The sequence below is a fragment of the Lemur catta genome, chromosome 1, assembly GCF_020740605.2.
Source record: "Lemur catta isolate mLemCat1 chromosome 1, mLemCat1.pri, whole genome shotgun sequence".
Lineage (NCBI taxonomy): Eukaryota > Metazoa > Chordata > Mammalia > Primates > Lemuridae > Lemur > Lemur catta.
The window spans coordinates 77,613,066-77,638,025 of record NC_059128.1 but is presented as its reverse complement, the minus strand read 5'-3'; the positions used below and the strand labels follow the sequence as shown (position 1 = coordinate 77,638,025).

The window sequence follows — 24,960 nt, the reverse complement described above, 5'->3', positions numbered from 1 at the left end:
ATCGCTATCCTTTGGACACAGCTGCATACTTTCAATAGCCAGGCGGACTCACCTTCACAAGAATGCTCAGCTGAGCAGCTCCACGCTCGTCCAGGGGACCCAGGTTCTGACTGACCAGTGAGCAAAAACTGTGACAGAGATCTAGGATTTCATTCAGGCAGTGAAACACCTATCCGGGAAACAGAGTTACCATTAGGAAAAGAAGAAAGATATATCTGTGAAATTAAAGATCTGGGAAAATAGTTTAATAGCTGATATCCCAGTCTGACCTCAGGACAGACACGCACTGCCACTTGCAAGGCCTGCCAGTGCAAATGCAACACATGTAAAACAAACTCATCCCTTCCTGGCAAAGATGCTATTATTCTCTTAGTCACCCTTACACAAAACCTTCCTCTAGCCACATTAAACTAGTCATTTCTTAGACCCGAAGTGTGTTCCTGTCTCTGAGCTGTGAGTGTTGTTCTCTGTGCCTGAGATACTCCTTTAATACCTCCAGGTCCCACTCTCCCAGTGCAGGGCTCCCTTCCCACTGTAGGCTTTAGTGAGCCTGCACTTCCATATTATCCTGTATTACGTTTACCTGGCAATTATTCAAGCCACCTGGGTTGATAATGCTCTTTGTATGTGTATATGTCTCATTTCTCCAACTAGATTGTGAGCTCCTTAAGGGCAGAGCCATGACTTATACCTCTTTGTATTTCCAGTGCCTTGCATCCAGTAAGCACACAATAAATATTTAGTGACGATGACTTGCTCTGATATTCTGCTTTTCCCCAAGGATGTACACCCATGCCGTACAGGACACTGTCTACCTGTCACAGTGGTTCTTGGTTGTTTTCAATTCATAGAACCCTTTGGAGTGTCATCTATACAACTCATTCTTCCTTAGTGCAGCAAAAATAACAGCCCCAGATAACAGAACCAAAAAGAAGTCTGTAGAACTTGTTGTATGGTACACTGAGGAGTAACAGCTAGCTCACATCAGAGCTAAAATACAACCATTACATTAGAAATCACAAGTGATCATTTCAGTTTTCCTGCATTTCATCCTGGAATTGGAGGCAGTTTCTGAGTTTTAAAAAATACTGGTGCCTGGGTCCCACTCCAGAGATTCTAATTTAAATGCTCTGGGGCCTAGATTTTTTAAAGTTCCCAGATGAATCCAGTGCAGCCAAGGTTGAGCATAATTGCCATAAAGGAGATATATATGTATTTACAGATATGCCTACATACATATAGACAAACACTACCCTGGGTGTCTTTGAAAACAACTTTCAAACGACTGGTCAAATCCTGGTCCAAAAGAGTTCTAAGGTGAACTCTGTGCTTTTCTTTGTTTTTTCCTATAATGTCAGAAAGGTTTTTGAATTTCTTTAAATCCTTCCTTCTGAGGGTTAAGCACATAATTCTTTAATGTATAGCTACTATAATAAATAATAGTTTATCAACACAACATCTTATGGTAAAATATTTCAGACATTCAAAGACATTTCAGTTTCCTTTTAACCTTCCCTTTTAGTTTCACTTTGTAAGTTGTTAAAAAACGTTTAAAAATGGAGCTGAATAATTGCTTAATGATAGTTTCATATCCTGTCAGTTCAAAGTGCCTAAGGGAACAGTCAGTGCTAGAAGCAATCTGAAGGAATCAACCAGCCCTACTTACAGGTTTCAACAAGATAAAGGACTGAGCCAGCAAATTGCTCAGGAAGTGGTCGTGAGCCAACCGGATGCTTTCAAAGTCTCGGGTAGAATTGATTTGATGAAGCAGCTGTGAGAACTGAGACTCCAGCACATCTACCTGATAGACAGTTATATAAATAGTTTTAGTACCTTGCATACTCTTAGCACTCAAAGACATTAAGATGCCTGATAGGATGAAATAGAAATTCTTTGCTTATCTTCTAACCAAGCCACTTTAAGGCTGTCCAAAAACACCCTTATATTGCCCAGTTTTGCAGGAATAATTTGCCTAATTATTAACCACCTCCAGTGTCCTGGCAGACCAGTCTCCCCTATCTGAACCTAATCCACTCATTCCATGTCCCTCCACTGACTGACTTGTTTAAGTCCTATAGGATTCCAGAAATTATAGCAAACAACAAAACGAGGGGCAAGTGAACAATAAATAATGGATTGCTGATAAGGATCCTAACTCCGTATTCCCCTTCATCCATTTATTTCCATTTTTCTCTAACATGCCCTTAAGAAACATGCCTCGTGATAAAACTCCTGAATTTAGTGTTTTGCCAAAAGGAACTGTAGTTACCCTTCAATATCCATCTGCCAACCTCCTAGACTTTTTTAAACCCCCACTTTCTACTCATCCCTCAGCACAGACCTGGAGGTAGTACTGAAGATTATCCACCAAGAATGCCATGTGATTTCTTAGACGCCACTTGACTGCATCAGTCTGGTTGGACTTGAGGTGCTTGCGCTGCATCTGTAGGGCCCAGCAGTGCTGCAGCTCGGCTTGCACCCGGCGCACACTCAGTAGGTACTTGAAAACAACATTGTACCTATGACAGAAACATCAGGCTATTCAAGATAAAAACTTTACCTCCAACATCCCCCCCTACATGACAGACCCTAGGACTTTGTGCTACCCACCACTCCCCTAAAAAGGCAGGAAGGAACAAAAAATCGCTAGAGATGTGGACAAATAAATTATAATTTATTTATGCAATGGAGTATTATATAGCAGTCAAAATGAATGAATTTCAACTATGTGACACAACAGAACAACTCTTAGCAATATGATTTTTGAATGAAAAAGGTAAATTGCAAAAGATAGAGCATTTTTTATAATTCTTAAAACAACTAAAAGCAAAATAAAACTTTGGGGGAATATACATAGATGTAAAGCTACAGAAAAAGGAAAGAAAGATGGAATTTATGGTAGTGGTCACTATGGGTTGGGGAAAGCAAGGGGACAAGACTGGGAAGGAACACGCAAGTAGATGGACATTGTTGTCCGTGTTCTAGTTTTTGTGCTGGGAAATGGTTTTGACAGAGTGAGTGAGTGTGAGAGAGAGAGAGAGAGAGAGAGAGAGAGAGAGAGAGAGAGAGAGTGAGTGTGTGTGTGTGTGTGTGTGTGTGTGTGTGTGTGTGTGTGTATGAAGGAAGGAAAGAGGGTCTTCCATGAACCAATAATAATAGTGTTTTATGAATCGAGGATTATGATGTCTCTGATTCTCTGTCCCTGAAGCCCAAAGATAAAATACTTTCCCTTAATGAGGTCAGGCTCCTGCCTCCCAGGAAGCTCGGGGGCTAACTACTTAATGCTGAGACCCTGTACTGGGATGGGAAGAGCAGCTGATTCCTGGTAGAACTGGGTATCTTTACTTGTTTGTAGGCAGGCTTGCAGAAGACAATCCAATACCATTTTGTTTTAAAGATTATCTATTTTTAATGGAACAAACAGTGAAATAACAGACCTTGTTTAGATACTGATTTGAACAAACCCAGTCATAAAAATATTTTTAGATAATTGGGGAAATTTCAGTGTAGACTGGATATTAGGTTGTAAGGGGTTACTGTTAATTTTATTGAGTATGATAATGGTATTGTAGTAATTATGTTGAAATATTCCTTTTTAATTGCTTAGTGGCAGAGTGAAATGACATGTCTGGGATTTGCTTTATAAAGCTCCAGCAAAAAAAAGGAGGGGGGGCGCGGGGAGAGGGATAGATGAAACAAGTAGCATAAAGTTGGTAGTTACTGAAGGTAGGTAATGGACATGGGAGTTTGTTATAGTTTATACTTAGAAATCTTCCTAATACAAAGTTCAAGAAAATACTTCTAAACTTGATTTCTTCAAGGTTAAGAGCACATCAAGTTAGGAAGTAAGTACACTGTTGGCCTGTGGGATGCTGAGAGCTGTGGAGCTTTGGAAGCTCTCTGGACAAGGTCCATGCAAGTTGCTTAGCTGGACCATTGGCTCTGAACTTGCCATGTAATCTTCTCTCTGAACCAGCTTCATCTTTTCAGGTTTATGCCCAGTCTATTATACCCTAAGCTTCTCTACCCTCAAAAGTGTAGAGAGGCCAGTGAAGAGGAACAGGAAGGATGAAGAGTGGTGGTTGGAAGAAGAGATAGCCCTTTTGTTCATTTGCTTCTCTTTTCTCCATTCTTGTAGCATCACTGAGCGTGACGGCTTTCATCCTCCAACCAGGCCAGTGGCCAGTTCTCTAACCAGGAATAGGGTTTGGGAAGTTCCTAGAAATGGTGTGGGGATGGATTTCAGAGGCCACCATCAGCCAAGTATGATTCTTCCACCTCCTTTCCATAGATCTCTGGTTCCCCCCTGGTTTGGGGATATTAGATCCTGACCAGGCCGAGCAACTGCACTTGGCAGGGTCTTGTGATAAAGAACAAGGCTGATCTAATAGGAAGTCTCATACTTCCTCGGTCTACTTCCTTTATTCCATCCCCCCAGCTTGGCTGCCCCTGTTGCCTCTCCCTAGGGGTAAGAAGGTGATCTCCCCCGTGGCTAATATCCACAGCAAACATTTGGGCTAGAAGATTTTCCCAAGTAAATCGACAAAAAATTATAAAAGTTAGGCAGCAATCCTGTCAGGTCTAATAGAATCTTTAAGGGCCAGAGTCTTAATGTTGTACCTGAGATCTTCCTCATCTTTTTGGGTGTATGCCCAATCTCATTTTCCAGAGCTCACAAACTGGCAGACTACATGTTGCTTGTTACTTGGCAAATTTTTTTAAAAACTTACGATGGTTTTAAGTAGGTATATACTCGCCTATTCATTCCAGCACCCACTGCTCCCTATGTCTCACATCTGTAGTTCACTTACTGTGATCAGTCTAGTCCTTGAAGGCATAAGAGTTTGTAAGTTCTGATTTACAGATTGTTAAAAACTAGTTGGGTGGCTATCTTGCTCCCATTAATTCTCTTCCTGACAATTTCTTCCCTTGGAAGTAAGGTAAGTAATATTTACCTGTGAGAATCTCAGAAATACTCACTTTTCCAGGACAGCTGGGGTGAAGAGAATGTGTAGTGGCCACTGTACTTTGTAGGACAGACCTAGGGCTGCCCAGCCCGATGCAGGGGCTTCCCGGGGAGAAGTTTCTCGAGAAGGCCCTTCTCTTGCCTGATGCTCTCTTGCCTGAGTAGCATCTGCTATGATGAAAAGAAAAGGAAAAGGAAAAGAAAAGAAAAGAAGACAACTTCATTAATCCAGAACCAGAGATCAACAAGGTGAGTAACATTCATGAAATGAGAGCTCACTGGGAGGCAGAGAAACTTCTATGTGAGGTTCTTTTGGGAGATCTTTCAGAGATTTTTGTTTTCATCCTTAAAGTCTAGGGTCTGGAAAGAAAGAAACAGGGACCATTCCAGCAGCACAACAACAACAAAACCCCAAAACACAAAATCATGGCCTGGGCATCTCACTGTGGACTTCTGGGGTTCCTTTTTCTTCTGTATAAAATTATAGTACTGTACCAGATCATTTCTAAGGTCCAAACTTATATGGTTTCTGTGGAGGTGGATGGAAGCAGAGATGAGAAAATGGATGATGTTCAGCAGGAGCAGGTAAGAATAGCAAACCTTTGTGCTCCTTTCCGTGATACTCAATTGTCAAGTGCAACAGAGGGAGAAGGTTGTCATCATCTAGCAACACCTTGTGTGCTGACTGTTGAAAGGCCACGTTCACATCTGCAAGAAAGAACAGATGGGCAGACAAGAATGCTTACCTTCGTAACAGACCCAGACTCCTCCAGCTTCCACTTCTCCCCCAACCTGGCTAACATGAATAGCAGGATGCAGCGGACATCTGTTGCTTTTGCGTGACTAGCATTCATTCTTCCTTTTCTTCTTATTGGTACCAAGTTTTCCTTGGAGAATCATCCATACTCAGTATAGTTCATGTAGTTCCAGTGGGGTGGTTCTAGAGATAATACCTGATTCTAGGGGTAGACAGGCAACCCAGGCATGATCAAATGGAATGTAATACTCTACTAATTTGTTTAGGGACACTAATTTGTTTAGGGACAAATTGACCATGACCCAAGCCAGGCCAATCCAGAGGCTCTATTCAGAGTCTAAAAAGTACAGCTCTTTTTTAGAGATAAACAGGGACTTAGTAGGATGTAAACTTGGCTGGAGGCTGTCTTCCTATCATACAGAGCAGGCCCATCTGAGAAGAAAGGCAGAGGCGAAAGATGGAGAAAGACCCAAACCTAAAGGTGTTATGTGAGCCTCTGGATCAAACTTTGCCTAGACCCATCATACCTTGGAGCTTTTCAGTTATGAGAATCAATAAAACTTTTCTTTCCTTTTTTTTTTTTTTTTTTTGCTTAACTGAGTTTGAATTAGGTTTTCTGATATCTGCAACCAAAAAAGTAGTATATAAGCACAGTGGACATCTATTGTTTTATTGAGGTAGAAAAACGATCACCCTGTGTTTGTGTATTTTCTCTCTGCCATTTTCTTTTTCTGGCTCAGATCCTCACCCAACTCTGTTCGCGTAGTTTGAATGGGAATGGCCATCAACCGATTTACTGAACTAGGCATATCCTAGTGTCTGACTTCTTTGACTGATACAGGAACAGGCATGTGATCTGAGCTGGGCCAGTCAAAATCCTTTCTCTAGAATTCTTTAATGTGCTACCAGAGAGACTGGGTTTGGTTCCTCACTGTGAGACATGTTCCTGGGAGCTGCTGCTGGCCATGTTTCCAGATGGGACTGAAGGTCATCAAAGAGTACATAAGAGACACAGGCAAGATATGATGAGAAAGAGAGAAAGACTCCTAATAGTATCCAAGTCCCTAGTTTGAGTTGTTCTGAGGCTTAGCTATATCCCTATCCCACTGGAGTTTTAGATATAATAGCAAATAAGTTCCCCTTTCTAACTAGGCTAACACAGGTTAGGTTTCCATCTTTTACACCTAAAAAATTCTAATACATCACTCCAAGTGGCACTAAGTCCCAATATGCCCCATAAGGTATATATGGCTATAATCTGATGATATAAAATACCTGCTTTGAAGACCTGCACCAACTCTTCCAGGGAGGATCACAGGCCAAGATGCTGTTCCTAATGACCTCAGTGTGAAGCCTACCTGAAAGGGCCTTCCATCTTTGGAAATCACTGCTCTGTAACTCACCAGGCTCCTCTTATGTGGAGCAGGCCTTAAAAGGGTCAGCAGCAGCCAAGAAATACCCTGAAACTTCAATAAGTTGGTCATTCTCAGGGCCACAGGTAATTACCATGCTCAGTTACTGCAGTGGGTGGTGTTTTTAACATGTGTTGAGCTGTGTCAATGAAGGCCTGAAACAGTTCTCCACGTCCCAGAAGGTAAAAGTCTTTAATGATCTGAGGAAAGAATTTCAATTTACAATTCAGTAAAGCAGGGCCAGGAGCTCCTCACTATCCTGAGGGAATTACACATACACATTTCCAATCTCATCAATTTGAGCCCAGCCAACAAAAAGATGAGGCATTTGGCATTTCAAAGAGGCATACTTAGCAGTTCCTCATGGCAGGATGACTGGTGTGTATCTGGTATCATTTTTTCAACAGCAGCATAATTATATTATGCCAGAAGAAAGTAAACTCCCAAATCTTTGTATTATAGTAGATTTGTAGCATTAGGTATAGTTTGCTCACTTGGATAAGAACAAATGAGTCCACTCTGGAAGTCTGGATATAGGCAACTGTTGCTCTCAGGAAAAGGTTACAAAGTATAAGTCATTGCCCAACAGCATTATTTTAATAATTAAAAGAATAGCTATTACCTTCAGCTGACCCAGTAAATCTGACTCTTCTACCATCAACTTCCAGAGATGCTGTGAAAAGAACCAACAAAACAGGGACAAAATTTCATTACAATGAAAACTCCAGCAAAGAATGATTCTGTACAAATCCAGCAATATACTGAAAAAAGAACATACCGTCTACCACACACAAAAATTAACTCAAAATAATCACAGACCTAAATGTAAAACTGAAAACCATAAAATTTCTGGAAGAAAACAGAAGAGAAAAATCTTTGAGACCTTGGGTTAGGCAAAGTGACACAACACCAAAAACATGATCCATAAAAGGAAAAAAAAAAAAGATAAATTAAACTTCATCAACATGAACAACCTCTGTTCTCTGAAAGATACCATTAAGAGAATGAAAAAGACTAGTCATACAATGTGAGAAAATATTTGTAAGTCACATATCTGAAAAAGAACTTATATCCAGAATATATAAAGAACTCTCAAAATTCAATAGTAAGAAAACAAAAAACCCAATACAAAATGGGCAAAGAAGTACATGGAAAAATACTTAACATCTTTAGTCACTATGGGAATGCAAATTAAAACTACAATGAGGGAACAACTCAAATATCTATCTGCAGATGAATGGACAAACACATTGGTATAAACAATGGAATATTACCTAAGCAGTTAAAATGAATAAACTTTTGATAAATGCAACATGGATTCATCTCAAAATAATTATGCTGAGTAAAAGCAGCCTGATTCCCTCCCCAAAAAGAATACATATATGAATCCATTTTTATAAACTCTAGAAAATGCAAACTAACAAATAGTGACAGAACTAGCAGATCAGTGGTTGCCTGGGGCCTAAGAGGGCAATAAGAGTGGGAAAAAAACAAATAGGTTGAAAGTAAAAGATAGAAGAAGACATAAGGTAAATATCCAAAAGAAAGTTGAACAGTGATCTTAATAACTAATGGAATTTAAGACAAAAAAATATATATAACATATATCATAGAGGATATTATGTGTACATGAAAGGAAAAACAGAATAAATATGTATTTATTATAAATATGGACATGCCTAACATATATCCTTAAAATGAGCAATTAGAACTCTACACTCAACACAGAATATACATTCTGTGGGCACATGCAGAATAGTTAAAAACAAAAACCAGACCCTGTCCATAAAGAAAGCTGCTATAGATTCCAGAGAACCAATATCAATACAGAACTATGTTCTCTATAATGCAAGAAAATTGAAACAATAAATTCCTTGGTTAAAAAGAAAATCATAAAGAAAATTAAGAATTATTTAGGACAGAATGATAATGAAAACACTACATGCCAAAAACGCATGGGACTTATGTAAAGCAATATGTAAGTTTTATGTACACTTCTCCAAAAATAAAGGTTAAAAATAAAGGAGTCAAGTTTTCAACTTAGAAAAAGAGTAACTCAAAGAAACAAGAAGGAAGAAAATACTAACGAGAAAGGCAGATATCGATGAAATAGGGAATTAAAAAAAGAATATGCTGGGTGTGGTGGTGTGTGCCTATAATCCCAGCTACTTCAGAGGATCACTTGAGTCCAGGAATTTAGGGCTGCGGTGTGCTATCATCAAGCCTGCGAATAGCCACTGCACTCCAGCTTGAGCAACGTAGTGAGACCTGGTCTCTTAAAAAGAAAAGGAAAAGGCCGGTGTGGTGGCTCACACCTGTAATCCTAGCACTCTGGGAGGCTGAGGTGGGTGGATCGCTCGAGGTCAGGAGTTCGAGACCAGCCTGAGCAAGAGTGAGACCCCGTCTCTACTAAAAATAGAAAGAAATTATCTGGCCAACTAAAAATATATATACAAAAAATTAGCCGGCCATGGTGGCACATGTCTGTATTCCCAGCTACTCGGGAGGCTGAGGCAGTAGGATCGCCTAAACCCAGGAGTTTGAGGTTGCTGTGAGCTAGGCTGACGCCACAGCACTCACTCTAGCCCAGGCAACAGAGTGAGACTCTGTCTCAAAAAAAAAAAAAAAAGGAAAAAGAAAGAATAAAAACAAAAGCTGGTTCTTTGAAAAGATTAATAAGACTAAACAATAAAAAAGAGAAAACTTAAATAAAATGTAAAATAAGTATAGACAGCAGAGATTTTTTAAATTAAATCTAGATTAAATGGGTATCTAGATTAAATGGGTAAATTCCTAGAAAATACCAAAACTGGTACAAGAATAAATGTCTTTTTTTTTTAATATATATTTTTTGAAAGCTCTATTTCACTTTTGTATTTGAACTTTTTCTTTAGACTGTTATTTATGCATAACACGTGTGCTGTGAAACAAAAAAAGCAGCAAATAGAATGAAAATAAAAATCTCCTTTCACTACTTCACACATTTATCATTCCTCCCAGACATAACTTCTGGTATCAGTTGCATGAATATCTTACAGATCTATTCCAATGTTGAAAATGCAGATATGAATGTATACAATCTTTTTTTTTTTTTTAGCTGATTGTTAGTAAACATAGGTTACATTTTTTTTTTTTTTTGCTTTCAGAATATTATGGGGGTACAAACACTTTGGTTACATAAATTGCCTTTGTACCACCAGAGTCACAACTACAAGCATGCTCATCCCCCAGACAGCGTGCATAGCACCCATTAGGTGTGAATTTACCCATCCCCTCCTCCCCACTCCCACCTGCCAGGCACCCAAATGAATGTTACTTCCATATGTGCCTATGTGTTGATTGAGTAGTACCAATTTAATGGTGAGTGCATGTGGTGTTTGTTTTTTCATTCTGGTGGTACCTCACTTAGAAGAATGGTCTCCAGCTTCATCCAGGATAATACAAGAGGTATTAGTTCACCATTTTTTATGGCTGAGTAGTACTCCATGGTATACATATACCATATTTTATTAATCCACTCATGTATTCATGGGCACTTGGGTTATTTCCACATCTTTCCAATTGTGAATTGTGCTGCTATAAACATTTGAGTCCTTTTTCCTTTGGGTAGATGCCCAGTAGTGGGATTGCTGAATCAAATGGTAGTTCTACTTTTAGTTCTTTGAGGTATCTCCATATTACTTTTCATAGAGGTTGTACTAGTTTGCAGTCCCACCAGCAGTGTATGACTGTTCCTATCTCTCCACATCCATGCCAACATTTATTGTTTTGGGACTTTTTGATAAAGGCCATTTGTGTTTGGGCAGATGGGGTGCAGAAGGAGGGGATGGATGAATTCACACCTAACAGGTACAGTGTGCACTGTCTGGGGGTTGAGCACACTTGGAGCTCTGACTGGGGTGGTGCAAAGGCAATATATGTAACCAAAGCATTTGTACCCCCATAATATTCTGAGAAACAAAGAATAATATAGGAAGAGAAGAGTATAGTCTTATTTCACTAGTGAATGTTAATGTAAAAATTCTAAATATTGTATTGGCTAACCCACTCTAACAGTATATTAAAAAAATAAACATCACAATCAAGTAGGGTTTATCCCCGAAGATTTAACGTCTGAAAATCTAACCAGGAATTTATCAAATAAATAGACTCAAGGGGAAAAGGAACCCAGAGCAAGAAACTACATCTTAAATTGATATAGAAAAAGCTGATAAAATTCAACATCTATTTACGGTAAAACCTCTTAGCAAACTAGGAATAGGAGAGAAATTTCTTTAACTTGATAAACTATGTGCCAGAAGCCTACACTACATATTATAATAATGGAGAAACTTTATATGCATTATCTTATTTTCTTTTTAATTATTATGGGTACATAATAGTTATATATCTTTATAGGGTATATGTGATGTTTTGACACAGGCATACAATGTGAATTAATCAAATCAGGATAATTGGGGTGTCCATCACCTCAGGCATTTATCATTTCTTTGTATTAGGAACATTCTAATTCCACTCTTTTAGTTATTTTAAAGTATACCTTAACTCACTGTTGCCTATAGTCACTGTGTTGTGTTATCAAATATTGTTCATTCTATCTCTAATTATATATTTTGCACCCATTAACCATCCTCACTTTATCCCCCCTCCCCACTACCATTCCCAGCCTCTGGTAACCATCATTCCACTCTGTTTGCATGAGATCAACTGTTTTTAATATTTAGCTCCCACACAGGAGTGAGAACATGTGAGATTTGTCTTTCTGTGCTTGGCTTATTTCACTTAACATAATGTTCTCCCATTTCCATCCATGTTATTGCAAATAGCAAGATTTCATTCTTTTTTGTGGCTATATAATATTCCACTGTGTATATGCACCACAATTTCTTCATTCATATGTTGATAGACACTTAGGTTGATTCCAAATCTTGGCTATTGTGAATAGTGCTGCAAAAAACATGGGAGTGTAGATACCTTTTCAGTATATTGCATTCCCATCCTTTGGATATATACTCAGCAATGGGATTGCTGGGTCATATGGTAGTTCTATTTTCAGTTTTTTTGAGGAACCTCCATACTGTTGTTCACCATAGTGATTGCACTAAGTTACATTCCCACCACCAGTGTATGAGAGCTCCCCTTTCTCCACGTCTATATGCATTATCTGTAAGAGCCAACAAATCAAGGATGCCAATTTTACCTCTACTGTTTAACAGTTTATATAAACTAATACCCCAGATGTTTAATAACAGTATTAAAAATCCTAGTTAACAATGTAAGAAATAAAGAACAAGAAGTTTAAAAATTAGAAGGAAAGTTATAAAACTCTAACTTGCAGATGATATGATCATCTACAAGAAAAACCAGTAGAATCAAACTATCAGAACTAAAAGAGTTTAACAAGTTGCCAGTTATAAGAGTAACCTACAAAAATTTATACCACAATTTCTCTATGTAAACAATAACCAATAAAGACATAAGACTATTAAGGGAGAATTTTAAAAATCTTTTTAAGTACTAAAATACATATAGAAAAGTTCACAAATTATAAGTGTACAATTTGAAGAATTTTTACAAATTGAACACACTTGTATAACCAGCACCCAGATGAAGAAATGGAATAAAGTGAACATTACCAGCACCCAAAAGCCCTACTCATGCTCCTTCCATTGACCCAAGGGCAAACAATATCCTGAGACACCTAGCACCAAATTAGTTTTGCCTGTTTTTGAACATTATAGAAATAGTACATATAGCATGCATACTTTAAAAATTTAAAAGGAGAGAGAGATTCCCAAAAAGGATGAGTATGATACATATCCACAAGATGCACTCCCCCTTTTACCTTCTAGGCACACTATTTCTTCTCATTACTATAAGTTGTTATCATTGTTACAATAATACCTTTCAAAAAAGTCTATTAGCTACAATTCTAAGAAACTTCAAAGAGTCGGAGCTTCAATTATTTATCATTTTTACAAACTGGAAATATAATTTCTAGCAATATATTCATTTCAAAATTTTACAAGAAAAAACTGATTTTGAAATCTTACATAACTCATCCAATAAAATTTTACTTTCCTCCATTAATTATATTTCCCAAAGAGTTGTAATAACAATGATAAAAGAACAGAAATAGATTCAGTGAAAAAAGATGAAAGGAACTTGAGTGCTAGGATTACAGGCATGAGCTACCACACTTGGCTGGAAAATAATATTTTTTCTGTTTTCCTCATAAGATTATTATTATTTTTTTTTTTTTTTGAGACCGAGTCTTGCTCTGTTGCCCTAGCTAGAGTGCCGTGGCATCAGCCTAGCTCACAGCAACCTCAAACTCCTGGGTTTAAGCAATCCTTCTGCCTCAGCCTCCTGAGTAGCTGGGACTACAGGCATGTGCCACCATGCCCAGCTAATTTTTTTCTATATATATTTTTAGCTATCCAGATCATTTCTTTCTATTTTTAGTAGAGACGGAGTCTCGCCCTTGCTCAGGCTGGTCTCGAACTCCTGGGCTCAAACAATCCTCCCACCTCAGCCTCCCAGAGTGCTAGGATTACAGGTGCGAGCCACCGTGCCCGGCCCTCATAAGATTATTGTACATATAAATGAAAGCATGTTATAAAGCCATACTAAAATATAACTAAGACACTAAATTTAGTCAGAATCAGTTGATTCCTTGGAGTTACTGCAAACTATATTATAGACAGATCCAAAATGCTGTCAGAAATTAAACCAAAACCACCTCTCCTTTATTCCACTAACTCACTAAAAAACACCTGTCAGATGAGAGAAGCCTAAGACAGTTCTGCCTCTGTTATTAAAAACAGAAAGAATGCTTTTATTTTCTATCTCCTGCCCTTCAACTCTCAATTAATTCTCTCCAAAGCTCAGCTCTAATCACATTAAGAAGAAACAAAAGTCATTTACTCAATTTCTGGGGAATTAGTCCATTTTCTTCCTAAAAAAAATAAGACGAAAGACAAACCTCAGCCACAGTGCTACGAATACGATCCACCACCTGCTCAAAATCCACCAAGCTGAAGAGCGGCTGCTGCTTCAGACGATGTAGCTCTGCAGCAAAAGTGTCCTCCTGCTTCTTCAAAATGGATCCTGCAAAATAGGAAGACACTGACAAAGGAAGGCAGAGCACCCAGGACAGCCATGGTTTTCTGGAGAGGGCTAATCTCGGTGGGGCAGCAGCTTCGCCTGCTTCTCAGCCACAAGCAGGCAACCATGTCATGCTTGTGCTACGATCTTAGTACACGAATATTACCAGCCACTTACCCTGACAGGGCATGCTTTGGGGCCACATACTACTAAGTAACAGCTTTTGAGGAGGTGGTAAATTGGGCAAGGAGAGCTCTACCTTTTCTAGTTAGGTTCACATTTTGATTCTCAAACATCTGGACAGATTCTCCAACAAATAGGATTTTTTCAGCAACCCGCACTGGAATGTAGGATGGCAAAATCTCCACCCGTAGGGAAAACTGCTTTAGAGATGGTGCCAGCATGTTTTCTTCCTCAATCAGGCGCTAGTCAAGGAAATAATTTGTATCAGAGATGAAGTATGAAGTAAGAAAAGGAAAATAAGAAAATATCTAGCAACTCTCCTAACCCATGATTTATATTTTCTAGAAGCAGGGACTTTAAGTCTGAAGTTGCACAATACTTAAATCACCAGAGCTGGAGAAAAGTATTTCATTTTCAGGCAGTAGAGTAGCATTGTGGAAATAACAGTGGCTTTTAAACATTGGGATTTTAGTCCTCACTCTGCCTTTACTACTGCTGTAAAAACCTGTGAAGCCAATCAGCTTCCTCACTTGCATAGTGAAAGGGGTGGTCTTTATTTTTCTCAGGTCTTTTTTTTTCTTGAGACGGAGTTTCGCTCTGTCACCTGGGCTAGAGTGCCATGGTCAGCCCAGCTCACAGTAACCTCAAATTCTGGGCTCAAGCAATCCTCCTCCCTCAGCCTCCGAGTAGCTGGGATTACAGGCGCATGCCACCACGCCTGGCTAATTTTTTCTATTTTTAGTAGAGACGGGGTCTTGCTCTTGCTCAGGCTGGTACAAAACTCCTGACCTCAAGTGATCCTCCCATCTAGGCCTCCCAGAGTGCTAGGATTACAGGCATGAGCCACCATGCCTGGCCTTCAGGTCTTGTATATATGTCTGCTCTACTGGTGCCCCTCAGGGCATTATCCCAGACTCTCTTTTCCTCTTGCTCTACACACTCTTCTTACACAATCACATCTTCTTCAATGGCTTCATTGGTCACCATAATAGATTGTTTTAATCTTTGTAGGTCACAGGCCTCTCTGCAATTACAAAAGCTGTGGACCTTCCAGACAAATATACAAACATACAACATTTCACAGAACCTCCTGAAGCCACCCAGGGACCCCAGATGAAAAACTTCTGAGCTATATGCTGATGATTCCATATTTAGATTTATAGCAAGCTAGACTGCTCTCATGTGCCCCAGGCTGAGCCCACTGAACATTTCCTACAAGTTCCTCAAACTCAACATGCCCAAAATTAGACCCATTTTCTTTCCCCAATACCAGCAATACACATTCCCTATCATCACCACTCGCCTAGCTCCTGAAGGCAAAAACTTGCATATGGTCCTTGATTCTTCCCTCTTGACTCATATCCATCTAATCATTAAGGCCTATTGATTCCAGCTCCTAAACATATCTCAAACCTTTTTACTCTTTTCCATATTCACTATTACTGTCCTTGGGTTAGGGCACTATTATTTTCATCTAAGTATCCCAAACTCTCTTAACTGGTCTTCCTGCTCTAATCTTGATTTTTAAAAAAACGATTACCTGCACAGCATCCAGAGCAATCTATCAATAAAGTCTGATCATGCCGCCTTGCCTAAAGTTCTTCAGTGGCTCCCAACTCTTTTCAGGTTCAAGGCCAAATTCATTCCCACTGTTTACGAGCACCTTCATGATCTTGCCTCTGCTTAACTCAACAGCTTCATTGAGTACCACTTCCCTTCCCCACCATCTTACTTGTTACTCATTATACTTCAGCCTTTAATTACTAATGGTTCCCCAAATGAACCAGGTCCCTTCATGGCCTCTGTACCTATACATACACCATTCCTTCTGCCTGGACATTTCTTGACCTCCCAGACTCTGTGCAATACAGACATACATTTCACTGAAAAGCCTACTCTAGTTACTCCAAGACCCTACCTCAAGACCATGTTCCAAGAACACCCATACTTACTCTTTTCATAGCACTTAGCAAACTGTAATGTAACTGTTTACTTTTCTGTATCTTCCATTAAACCATAAGGTCCTTAAGGACAGGGACTACTACATTTTATATGTCTGTGTAGTTGTGGCACCTAGAACAACGTCTGGCACATAACAGGCATTCAATGAAATGTTAAAGGGTAAATGAATGGATGGATGGATGAACACGGACAATATAGGACTTTGAAGAATCTTAATCAAAACTCCAAATTGCATTTAAAAGCTATAGGGTGCCCGGGCGCGGTGGCTCACGCCTGTAATCCTAACACTCTGCGAAGCCGAGGGCGGAGGATCACTTGAGGTCAGGAGTTTGAGACCAGTCTGAGCAAGAGCGAGACCTTGTCTCTACTAAAAATGGAAAGAAATGATCTGGACAGCTAAAAATATATAGAAAAAATTAGTTGGGCATGGTGGCACATGCCTGTAGTCCCAGCTACTTGGGAGGCTGAGGCAGAAGGATTGTTTGAGCCCAGGAGTTTGAGGTTGCTGTGAGCTAGGCTGATGCCATGGCACTCTAGCCAGGGCAACAGAGCGAGACTCTGTCTCAAAAAATAAATAAATAAATAAATAAATAATAAAATAAAATAAAAAATAAAACCTATAGGGTAACTAGCTACCACTTGTAGTAGAGACAAGACTTATTATTAACCTCTTAGATGCATATATGGGGATAAGGGGAAAGAAAAGGAATCTTACAAACATATTTTCTTTTTTACACGGCTTTTTGTTTTTCTTTTTTTAACAAACATTATTTTCTATTTTGGAGTCTCACATTAGTTAAGATAAAACCAAATATTTATATCTAAAGAATTTATGGAATGTGCCCAGGCTATGAGCTGAGAAGGGATCACCTAAAGATCATTTAGCTATAGACTTTCCTGACTCCTGGTAGGAGTACGCTAGGGTTCTTGCTGCACTCTCACCAAGTCCTGGAGTTCTCTCAGTTGTTTTCCTGTCAGTCCCCCAATGCCCAGATCCTCCTCATCCTCTTCTGGCTGGGCACTGACATTACCAGAAGATGGACCCTGTTTGATAAAGAACTCTTCATGCTGGTCCAAAAGGAGTCCATGTAGCATCCAGGCTGAGAGTTGTTTATACATGACCCCATGACAAACGGCCAGGATTCTGAGCAGAGAGGAAAGCAAGAAGCTTAGAAGTCCACCTAGACAATACTAAACCCCACAAATGCCACAGAAGTCACGCTTTAAACTGCAACAGGATAGAGGACTGAGAGTGTGATGAGTCATAAGGGAAATAACCAATCAAGTTAAAAATAATTGTGCTATTTTAATTTAAATGTTTGTGGATTGACTAACTCATTGAATTTTCATACTTGCAGCCCACATCCTAAAGTCTGAAATGTTCTGATATTCTTTTAGAAGAGGCACATTTTCTTTCCTCCTTTTATATAAAGTAATTTTCAAAACTGATGAGCCCTAAATATGTAAAACTGTTACATACCAATAAAAAAAGTAAAAATTTGAAAAATGCACTTAATGGAGTCTCTTTTTGGCTAACACAGTATTAAATATGATTTCTTTTTTTTGTTATCCATAAGGAGAAGAGATTTAATATGTGAGTGCCAGGTATGTAATATGATCCAACAAAATGCAGAAACTAAAACAAAATGCAGAAAGGTTGTTGGGGAATAGGATATTCAGATGGTCTCAAAGGATCTCCCACCAGATAGCGTATTAATTACAAAGGGGAAAAGGTACTTCTACAATGGAGATCTTATGCAAACACCTAAACCAAGCGATCAAACTTCACAACGGCAATAAAGGGATAAACTGACTTTGTGTGCTTTCTGATATGACAAAATGGGAAGTAATATCACCTATGTAATATCCTTGCCAAAAATGTTTAACCTGAATCTAATCATGGACAAATAATTAGATAAATCCAGACTGTGGAACATTCTTCAGGACAACTGGTCAGGACTCTTAAATAAATGTCAGTGTCTTCAAAGATAGCAACAAGAGCAAGAACAAAAGGCAAGGGGACTGTTCCAAATTAGAGGAGACTAAAAAGACATGAGAACCAAATGCAGGATGTGAACATTGCAGAAGAATTTTATTAGTTCTTCTTTTGGGGAATGACTGAAAATTTTGGATGTATTCTGGATATTGTATTGAGTTATTGTTAACCTTCTTGAGTGTAAGATGGTATTGAGAATGCCTTTTTCCTAAAGGGATACAAGGTGAAGTATTTAGGGGTTAAATATTATGATATCCATGGCTACTTTCAAATGATTCAGCAAAAAACCTGGGGTGTGTACTTGTATTTCACATATACATATAAACGGAGAAAGAAAAAAGATAAATGTGGCAAAATGTTAACAACTGGTGAAACTAAAGCATATACAAGTGTTTTATTGTATGATCCTTTCAACTTTTTTGTAAGTTTGAAATTTTTCAAAATAAAAAGTTGAAGAGAAAAGAAACTTGAGCCTGCTATGTGTAGTATGCTAACTGAATGGACTCTCTTAAAAAAAAAAAAGAAAAATCGGCTGGGCACGGTGGCTCACGGCTGTAATCCTAGCACTCTGGGAGGCCGAGGTGGGTGGATCGCTGGAGGTGAGGAGTTTGAGGCCAGCCTGAGCAAGAGCGAGACTCCATCTCTACTCAAAATAAAAAGAAATGATTTGGACAGCTAAAAATATATATAGAAAAAAAAAAATTAGCCGGGCATGGTGGCGCATGCCTGTAGTCCCAGCTACTTGGGAGGCTGAGGCAGTAGGATCGCTTAAGCCCAGGAGTTTGAAGTTGCTGTGAGCTAGGCTGACACCACTGCACTCTAGCCAGGGCAACAGAGCGAGACTCTGTCTCAAAAACAAAAATAATAATAATAATAAAATAGAAAAAAAAATTAAAAAAAGAAAAGTATCAAATGGGAAGCCATTTTCACTTATGCATATCTGAGTATGTGGTCTATTAAAATTTGGTATAATAATCTACATAAGATTTTATATTCTATGCATAAAAGTATAATAGAGAATTAAATCCCTAAAACGTATTTTTGGAAAGTTTCCTGCTCTTCTGAGGGTTTACCTGTGCAGTGGTAATAGTGGAAATTGAGAGCTGTGAATGGCCACAGAGATCATCTATCACAATTTTGCAATTAATGCCACATTCTCTTTTTCAAAAGTCAGGAGGAAGAGGGAAATAGAAAGATCAGACAGTCTTTGATCATACCACATACAGATTTTTAATATAGTTGTAATCATAAGACAAATACAATTTTGTATCATTTTCAGCATATTTTTACATGTTGTTATGGTATTTATAATTTTAATGGCTTTATAGTCTATCAAGTGAATATGTATTTATTTAGCTTTTCTTCTACTTTTGGTAATTTTCTAATTTCCTGATATAGTAGACAACAAAGAATATGTTTGTACAGTTATTTTCTTCTATTAAATAATTTTGTTAGAATAAAATTCCTAAGAGTGGCATAATGGGATTATAAACATTTTTAAGGATCTTTGATGTGAAAATACCAGCTACTCAAATGCACATGTTTAGACACAGCAAGCAATATCTGGCACATGTAATGGAAATCCTGGGATAATGGGATCCAAAAATTAAAAAGGATTGCCTCAAGGTCATCTAGGCAGCTAAATTCTGGCTTTGATACTCAACACTCTATTACTCTCTTTACAATGCTTGAGACATCATAAGGATTATATGGGCTCCTCTGTTCACATGGCCTTTTCTATCCTGGTCATAACTTTCCCCAGAGGGAAACCTGAGATGATCCAAAAATAAATTGTGAGAAGTCATGTAAACCTACCTCCACCACCAATTCCTGATCAAGCCATGACTTACTTTTCTAGTGCACTGCGAACAGGAGGCAAACCCCCACAGCTGTGTTTGTAGACTGTTTCCAGGATTTGACAACCATGAATCTGTGGAAAATGTAGCCTTGTCAAACTGGGTTTCCATTTTAATAGTTTATGCAACACAAACTAATATTCTATATTCAACCAAGGGGGCACAATCCAGCAGAGAATGGGGATAAACTTTTGCATAAAACTTACGCATGTGGTTCTCAAAGATGGATCCCTGCCCTCAGCAACATCAGCATTGCCCCAGACTCCTTAGAAATGTAAATTTTTGGGTAGGGCCCAGCAGTTTGTATTTTAACAAGCCTTCCAGGTGATTCTAATGCACTGTGAAGTGTGAGAACCACTGCACTAAAGAAAAAGAATCACTTAGAGTTGGAGCTCCAAAGCCAAGGAAAGCTCTTCATTTCAGGTTAAGGCCCAATTCAGACTACAAGTATGGTATGTACCATTCCAATAATCCGCTGCGTCTATGTCCTTCAGGTTCTTTTTTTTTTTTTTAAACCATTTTGAAGTATAATTTACACACTATAAAATTCACCCTTTTTAAGTGTACTATTCAACAATGTTTAGTAAATTTACAGCATTGTGCAACCATCACCACAATCCAGTTTTATAACACTTCCATTACCCCAAAAACACCCACTGTGCCTGTGTGCAATCAAGCCCCATTCTCACCCCAGACCCGGACTCTTGACATCTCATTTGTGAACTCTGCAGAGCCTTGGCACACTAGCTTCTCTACCACCATCCAGGCAGGAAGGAAGATTCCCCCATCTGCAATCCCTCTATTCATTTTCCACTCTCCTTCTTGTAGCCAGTGGAAGCTGAGGGTCAACTGAGATGTGCAGCTAGCACTGGCTCTTATGCTGCCACCACTAACTCCACTTACCTAGAAGGTCCCCTCTCCTTTGGGGAGACAGTTTAATATAGTGGTTAAGAACACAGTCTCTGGGCCAGGCGAGGTGGCTCACGCCTGTAATCCTAGCACTCTGGGAGGCCGAGGCAGGCAGACTGTTTGAGCTCAGGAGTTCGAGACCAGCCTGAGCAAGAGCGAGACCCCTGTCTCTACTAAAAATAGAAAGAAATTAGCTGGACAACTAAAAATATATAGAAAAAATTAGCCGGGCATGGTGGCGCATGCCTGTAGTCCCAGCTACTCGAGAGGCTGAGGCAGAAGGATTGCTTGAGCCCAGGAGTTTGAGGTTGCTGTGAGCTAGGCAGATGCCACGGCACTCACTCTAGCCCGGGCAACAGAATGAGACTCTGTCTCAAAAAAAAAAAGAAAAAAAAAGAACATAGTCTCTGGGGCCAGACACACCTGGGTTTATATCCCAGCTCTACCATTTACTACCACCTGTGTGACCCTGCGCACATTCCTTAACCTACTTAAATAACCCTTTAGAGGACTGAATGTGATAATATACGTAAAGCCCTGACCACAGTGCCTACTACAGAGCAAGAGCACAATAAAAGCTGGATGCTGTGATCTGATGAGGACAATCAGCTTTGAAGGCACAAAGAGGACCTCCCTAAGTCTTTGCTGGCACAGCATGGGTGTAGCAGAGCACTTGTTTCTATACTTACACAGCAAAAAATGAAGTAGCATGTGGCAAATTAACTGGCTAACTAGTTATATTAATCAAAGCAAACACCCCTAGTAAGCTCAGGCACAAATATAAGAGCTTAAAAATGTGGAGACTTGAGATAAACATGTTTAATCCATTTGTCCACTTGGTCCAATTAAGGAGCAAATCAATAGACAGCAGATTCTTCTAATGTGAAATCTCAAAGCATTTATTTCTCAGAGTTATTACCACTGCCCAGAAAAGACATTCTTCTGACATTGGGGACCCTAACTTTTCAATGCATCTGATAAAAACTTGTGACAAAATTCAGCATGTTTAACTAATAAAATACACATGTGGCTTTCACTCACTGCTCTCATAATTCTCAAAAAACTGCCAGCACCTGTTAAGGGCCAAAAGCTTCAAGACTACTAACTGTTATAACTTTTTGGCCATATAATGTTAAAGGCTGAAATTTTAACATTGTCAAAGTTATTTCTATAATGTCATAATGTGAATTTCATGCCGAAAAATCATTAACCTGCTATCTCACCTCTGTAAAACTGCTTGCTAAAGACAGTGCTCCAAGTGTGGGAATGCAACACCCATGTTCTGCATGACCAAGCCCTAAACTGCCCAGATCCTGTTGCACCAGGACATGATAGTGATGTAATGCTGCTTTTTATCCCTGTAATCATACTTGGTCTGCCCCAGTGATTTTTCACCCACGATAAAAGCTTTCTGCTTCAAAAGCTCAATGCTGCTCTCTGTGCCGCCGCCTTTGGCGGTGCAGAGAATAGTCGCTGGTCAGCTAATTAAGAGTACTAATTTGGCTCAATTTGGTCTTTAGGTGGTCATTTCTCGCGTCTCAGACCATAACACACCCTAACCACAAACATAATCCCTTTTTTCTAAGAATTACCTTTCTGTTTCTCCTCAAGATCCATACTCAATGGTTCTAAACCCTTAGTGCAGATTGCTCTCACCCCCAAATATCCACAGCAATTTTTTCTTACCCCAGCAACATTCTTAGGTACATCTATTAACATTTCCTCTGCTTTCTGGACCAGGAGGTAAGAAAAGGGTCATATCTTATTTTTACATTCCTGACACTTAGCATTATACCCACGCAGATATTGCTGAATGAATGAATGAATGGATAAGTAAAACTACTAAAAAGTAGGGTCTTCAAAAAAGAATGTAAGGCAAAATTAATTACTAATTTTTCCTCAGTGCTTAGTAGAGCAAAAGAAAAAAGGAAAGTTCTTACCTTTTGACTTTTAATTTGTTCTACTACAACCATCACAGAGGGAAAAAGGAGCTGGAACTGTAGAGAATAATTAGTAAGGTATATAATCAAAAACAAAGAAAAAATCAATTCAGCAAAAGTTTTTATTTCTAAATAGTCCAACTTAAGGAAAAATGGCAATACCACAGAACGATCAAGATCCAGTATCCCACCTAAGGCAACGTGACGTGGGGGTTGGCTACAGATGGGAAGAGGATGGCAGAGAAAAGTAGTTTCTATTTCTGAGGCTGGTGTAACTATTAATATTGATGTCAACATAGAGCATTAACACTGGACATTGAGTTTCAACTAAATCTGGAACTTTTCAAATAGTTTTCATCTAGTAAGGCATACAAAATGCCCAGAATATAAAATGTTGGGCTCTGAATCCAGAAGAATAAAAGTTCTTGAATATAGCATCACAAATTAGATTATTCTAACAGTATCAACAGATTCCAAAGCATTTGGTTACTTAGGCAGCATACCTGATCTAAGGAGTAATTGACATGTGATATGGAGAGGTGAGGGTCAGCCAGGAACTGCAATAAAAAATGCATGATTAGGGCTCCACACCAAATATCTCAAATCTATGTGATCTATAAAAACTAGAAGAGAATCTGAGAATGGGCTTAGTGTTACTTTTAGGCTACAGAGAATTGATAATTTATAGAAGATTATTAATTCTGATTTTCAGGTGACAAAGAAGCCAAAGCCAGGGCCATTATAAGCTTACTAAGGAACTTGTGGCATGATCTATAATCCACTTTGACCATGGGTTGGGCAATCACAGAGAGAACACTGAATCCTCCAGCCACAAAAGAAACAGCTCACTCTTAACTACCTGACCTTATCAAAGGGCCTTTCACATTCAAAAACATGCCCTAATCTGCCACTCCAGAGGTGTTCCCTATATGTCCTTTTTCTCACCTCTTGTTCCAAATCAAGCAGTGCTTGGCGATAAGGCTGCAAAACCGAATCCAACCCTGTGCAGAAAGCCCTCAGGTAGATTCCATGTAACCCGCTTTGGCCCTGCTGAGATGGATGGTGATCCTGAAATCAAACAAAGAAAAGTCAACTTCTCAGCTCAGGCCCTGAAACCCAAGGAAGACATTATCCTTTGTTAGTGGTATTGTTTTTGCATAAATAATTCCATATCAAAGCAGTGCTTCAGTGAGAAGAAAACCCAACTGAAAATAAAGATTCTGAGCTCTCATTCTTTAAAATGTGGTAACATTTTAATTTTTCAAGGAGGCCTAGATATTACAAACAAAGCAGGTACGGTCAGTGGAGATTTTTCTGCATCTTAATTTTGACCTTATCACTCCCAGTTTAAAACCCTTTGGTGGCTTCCCACTGCCCCAGATTAATATCAATTCCTACATATGGCATACGATGACTTCTGCATTCTGACCCTTACTCATTTCTCCAAAATTATCTTTCACTGCTTCCAACTTCACATCCTCATTTCCAAACTACCCACAGTCCACCAGATGTGCCTTGCTTCTGTTGTCTCTCACCGCTGTGAATTTGGACTTGTGTTCTGCTTATAACTGTGCATCTTTGTAATAAACACCTCTTCCTGTGGGACCCAGCTCAAGCACCTCTTTTCCACAAAGCCCTTTTCTAACTCTCCCTAGGGGATTAATACCTCCACCTTTAATAACATCTTTATTTAGTGCTTGAATTATACTTTTTAAAATGTGTATCCTTCACTAGATCAAGAGCTTCATGAAGGCAAGGACCACACTTGATTAATCCTTGTATCTTAGCTCCTAGCACAGTTCTTTAAAAAGAGTGTAAATATTTCCTGAATAAGACCTGAATCTTCCTTCTAACATCCCTCTCCTGCCTCGG

The 24,960-nt window shown here is 39.1% G+C and overlaps 1 protein-coding gene across 7 annotated transcripts in view; it reads right to left on the bottom strand.

Annotated features, from left to right (window-relative positions):
- The window catches only part of TUBGCP4 (tubulin gamma complex associated protein 4), a 73,249-nt gene that overhangs the window by 42,731 nt on the left and 5,558 nt on the right, over positions 1-24,960 (bottom strand). For 5 of the 7 annotated variants that reach the window (XR_006732683.1, XR_006732684.1, XM_045540033.1 and 2 more), the window contains exons 3-16: positions 24,034-24,156; positions 23,592-23,645; positions 23,089-23,145; positions 20,234-20,313; positions 17,330-17,531; positions 14,502-14,667; positions 14,121-14,245; positions 7,758-7,808; positions 7,230-7,335; positions 5,567-5,674; positions 4,981-5,137; positions 2,342-2,519; positions 1,667-1,801; positions 53-169 (exon numbers count right to left, since the gene is read on the bottom strand). Coding sequence is in view for 5 of the 7 variants with exons in the window: in XM_045540033.1 (XP_045395989.1) it covers positions 53-169; positions 1,667-1,801; positions 2,342-2,519; positions 4,981-5,137; positions 5,567-5,674; positions 7,230-7,335; positions 7,758-7,808; positions 14,121-14,245; positions 14,502-14,667; positions 17,330-17,531; positions 20,234-20,313; positions 23,089-23,145; positions 23,592-23,645; positions 24,034-24,156 (1,659 nt within the window). In the remaining 2 variants the exon portion in view is untranslated. The remainder of the gene's footprint in view (positions 1-52; positions 170-1,666; positions 1,802-2,341; positions 2,520-4,980; positions 5,138-5,566; positions 5,675-7,229; positions 7,336-7,757; positions 7,809-14,120; positions 14,246-14,501; positions 14,668-17,329; positions 17,532-20,233; positions 20,314-23,088; positions 23,146-23,591; positions 23,646-24,033; positions 24,157-24,960) is intronic. The other 2 variants (XM_045540040.1, XM_045540055.1) reach the window with 1 other exon arrangement.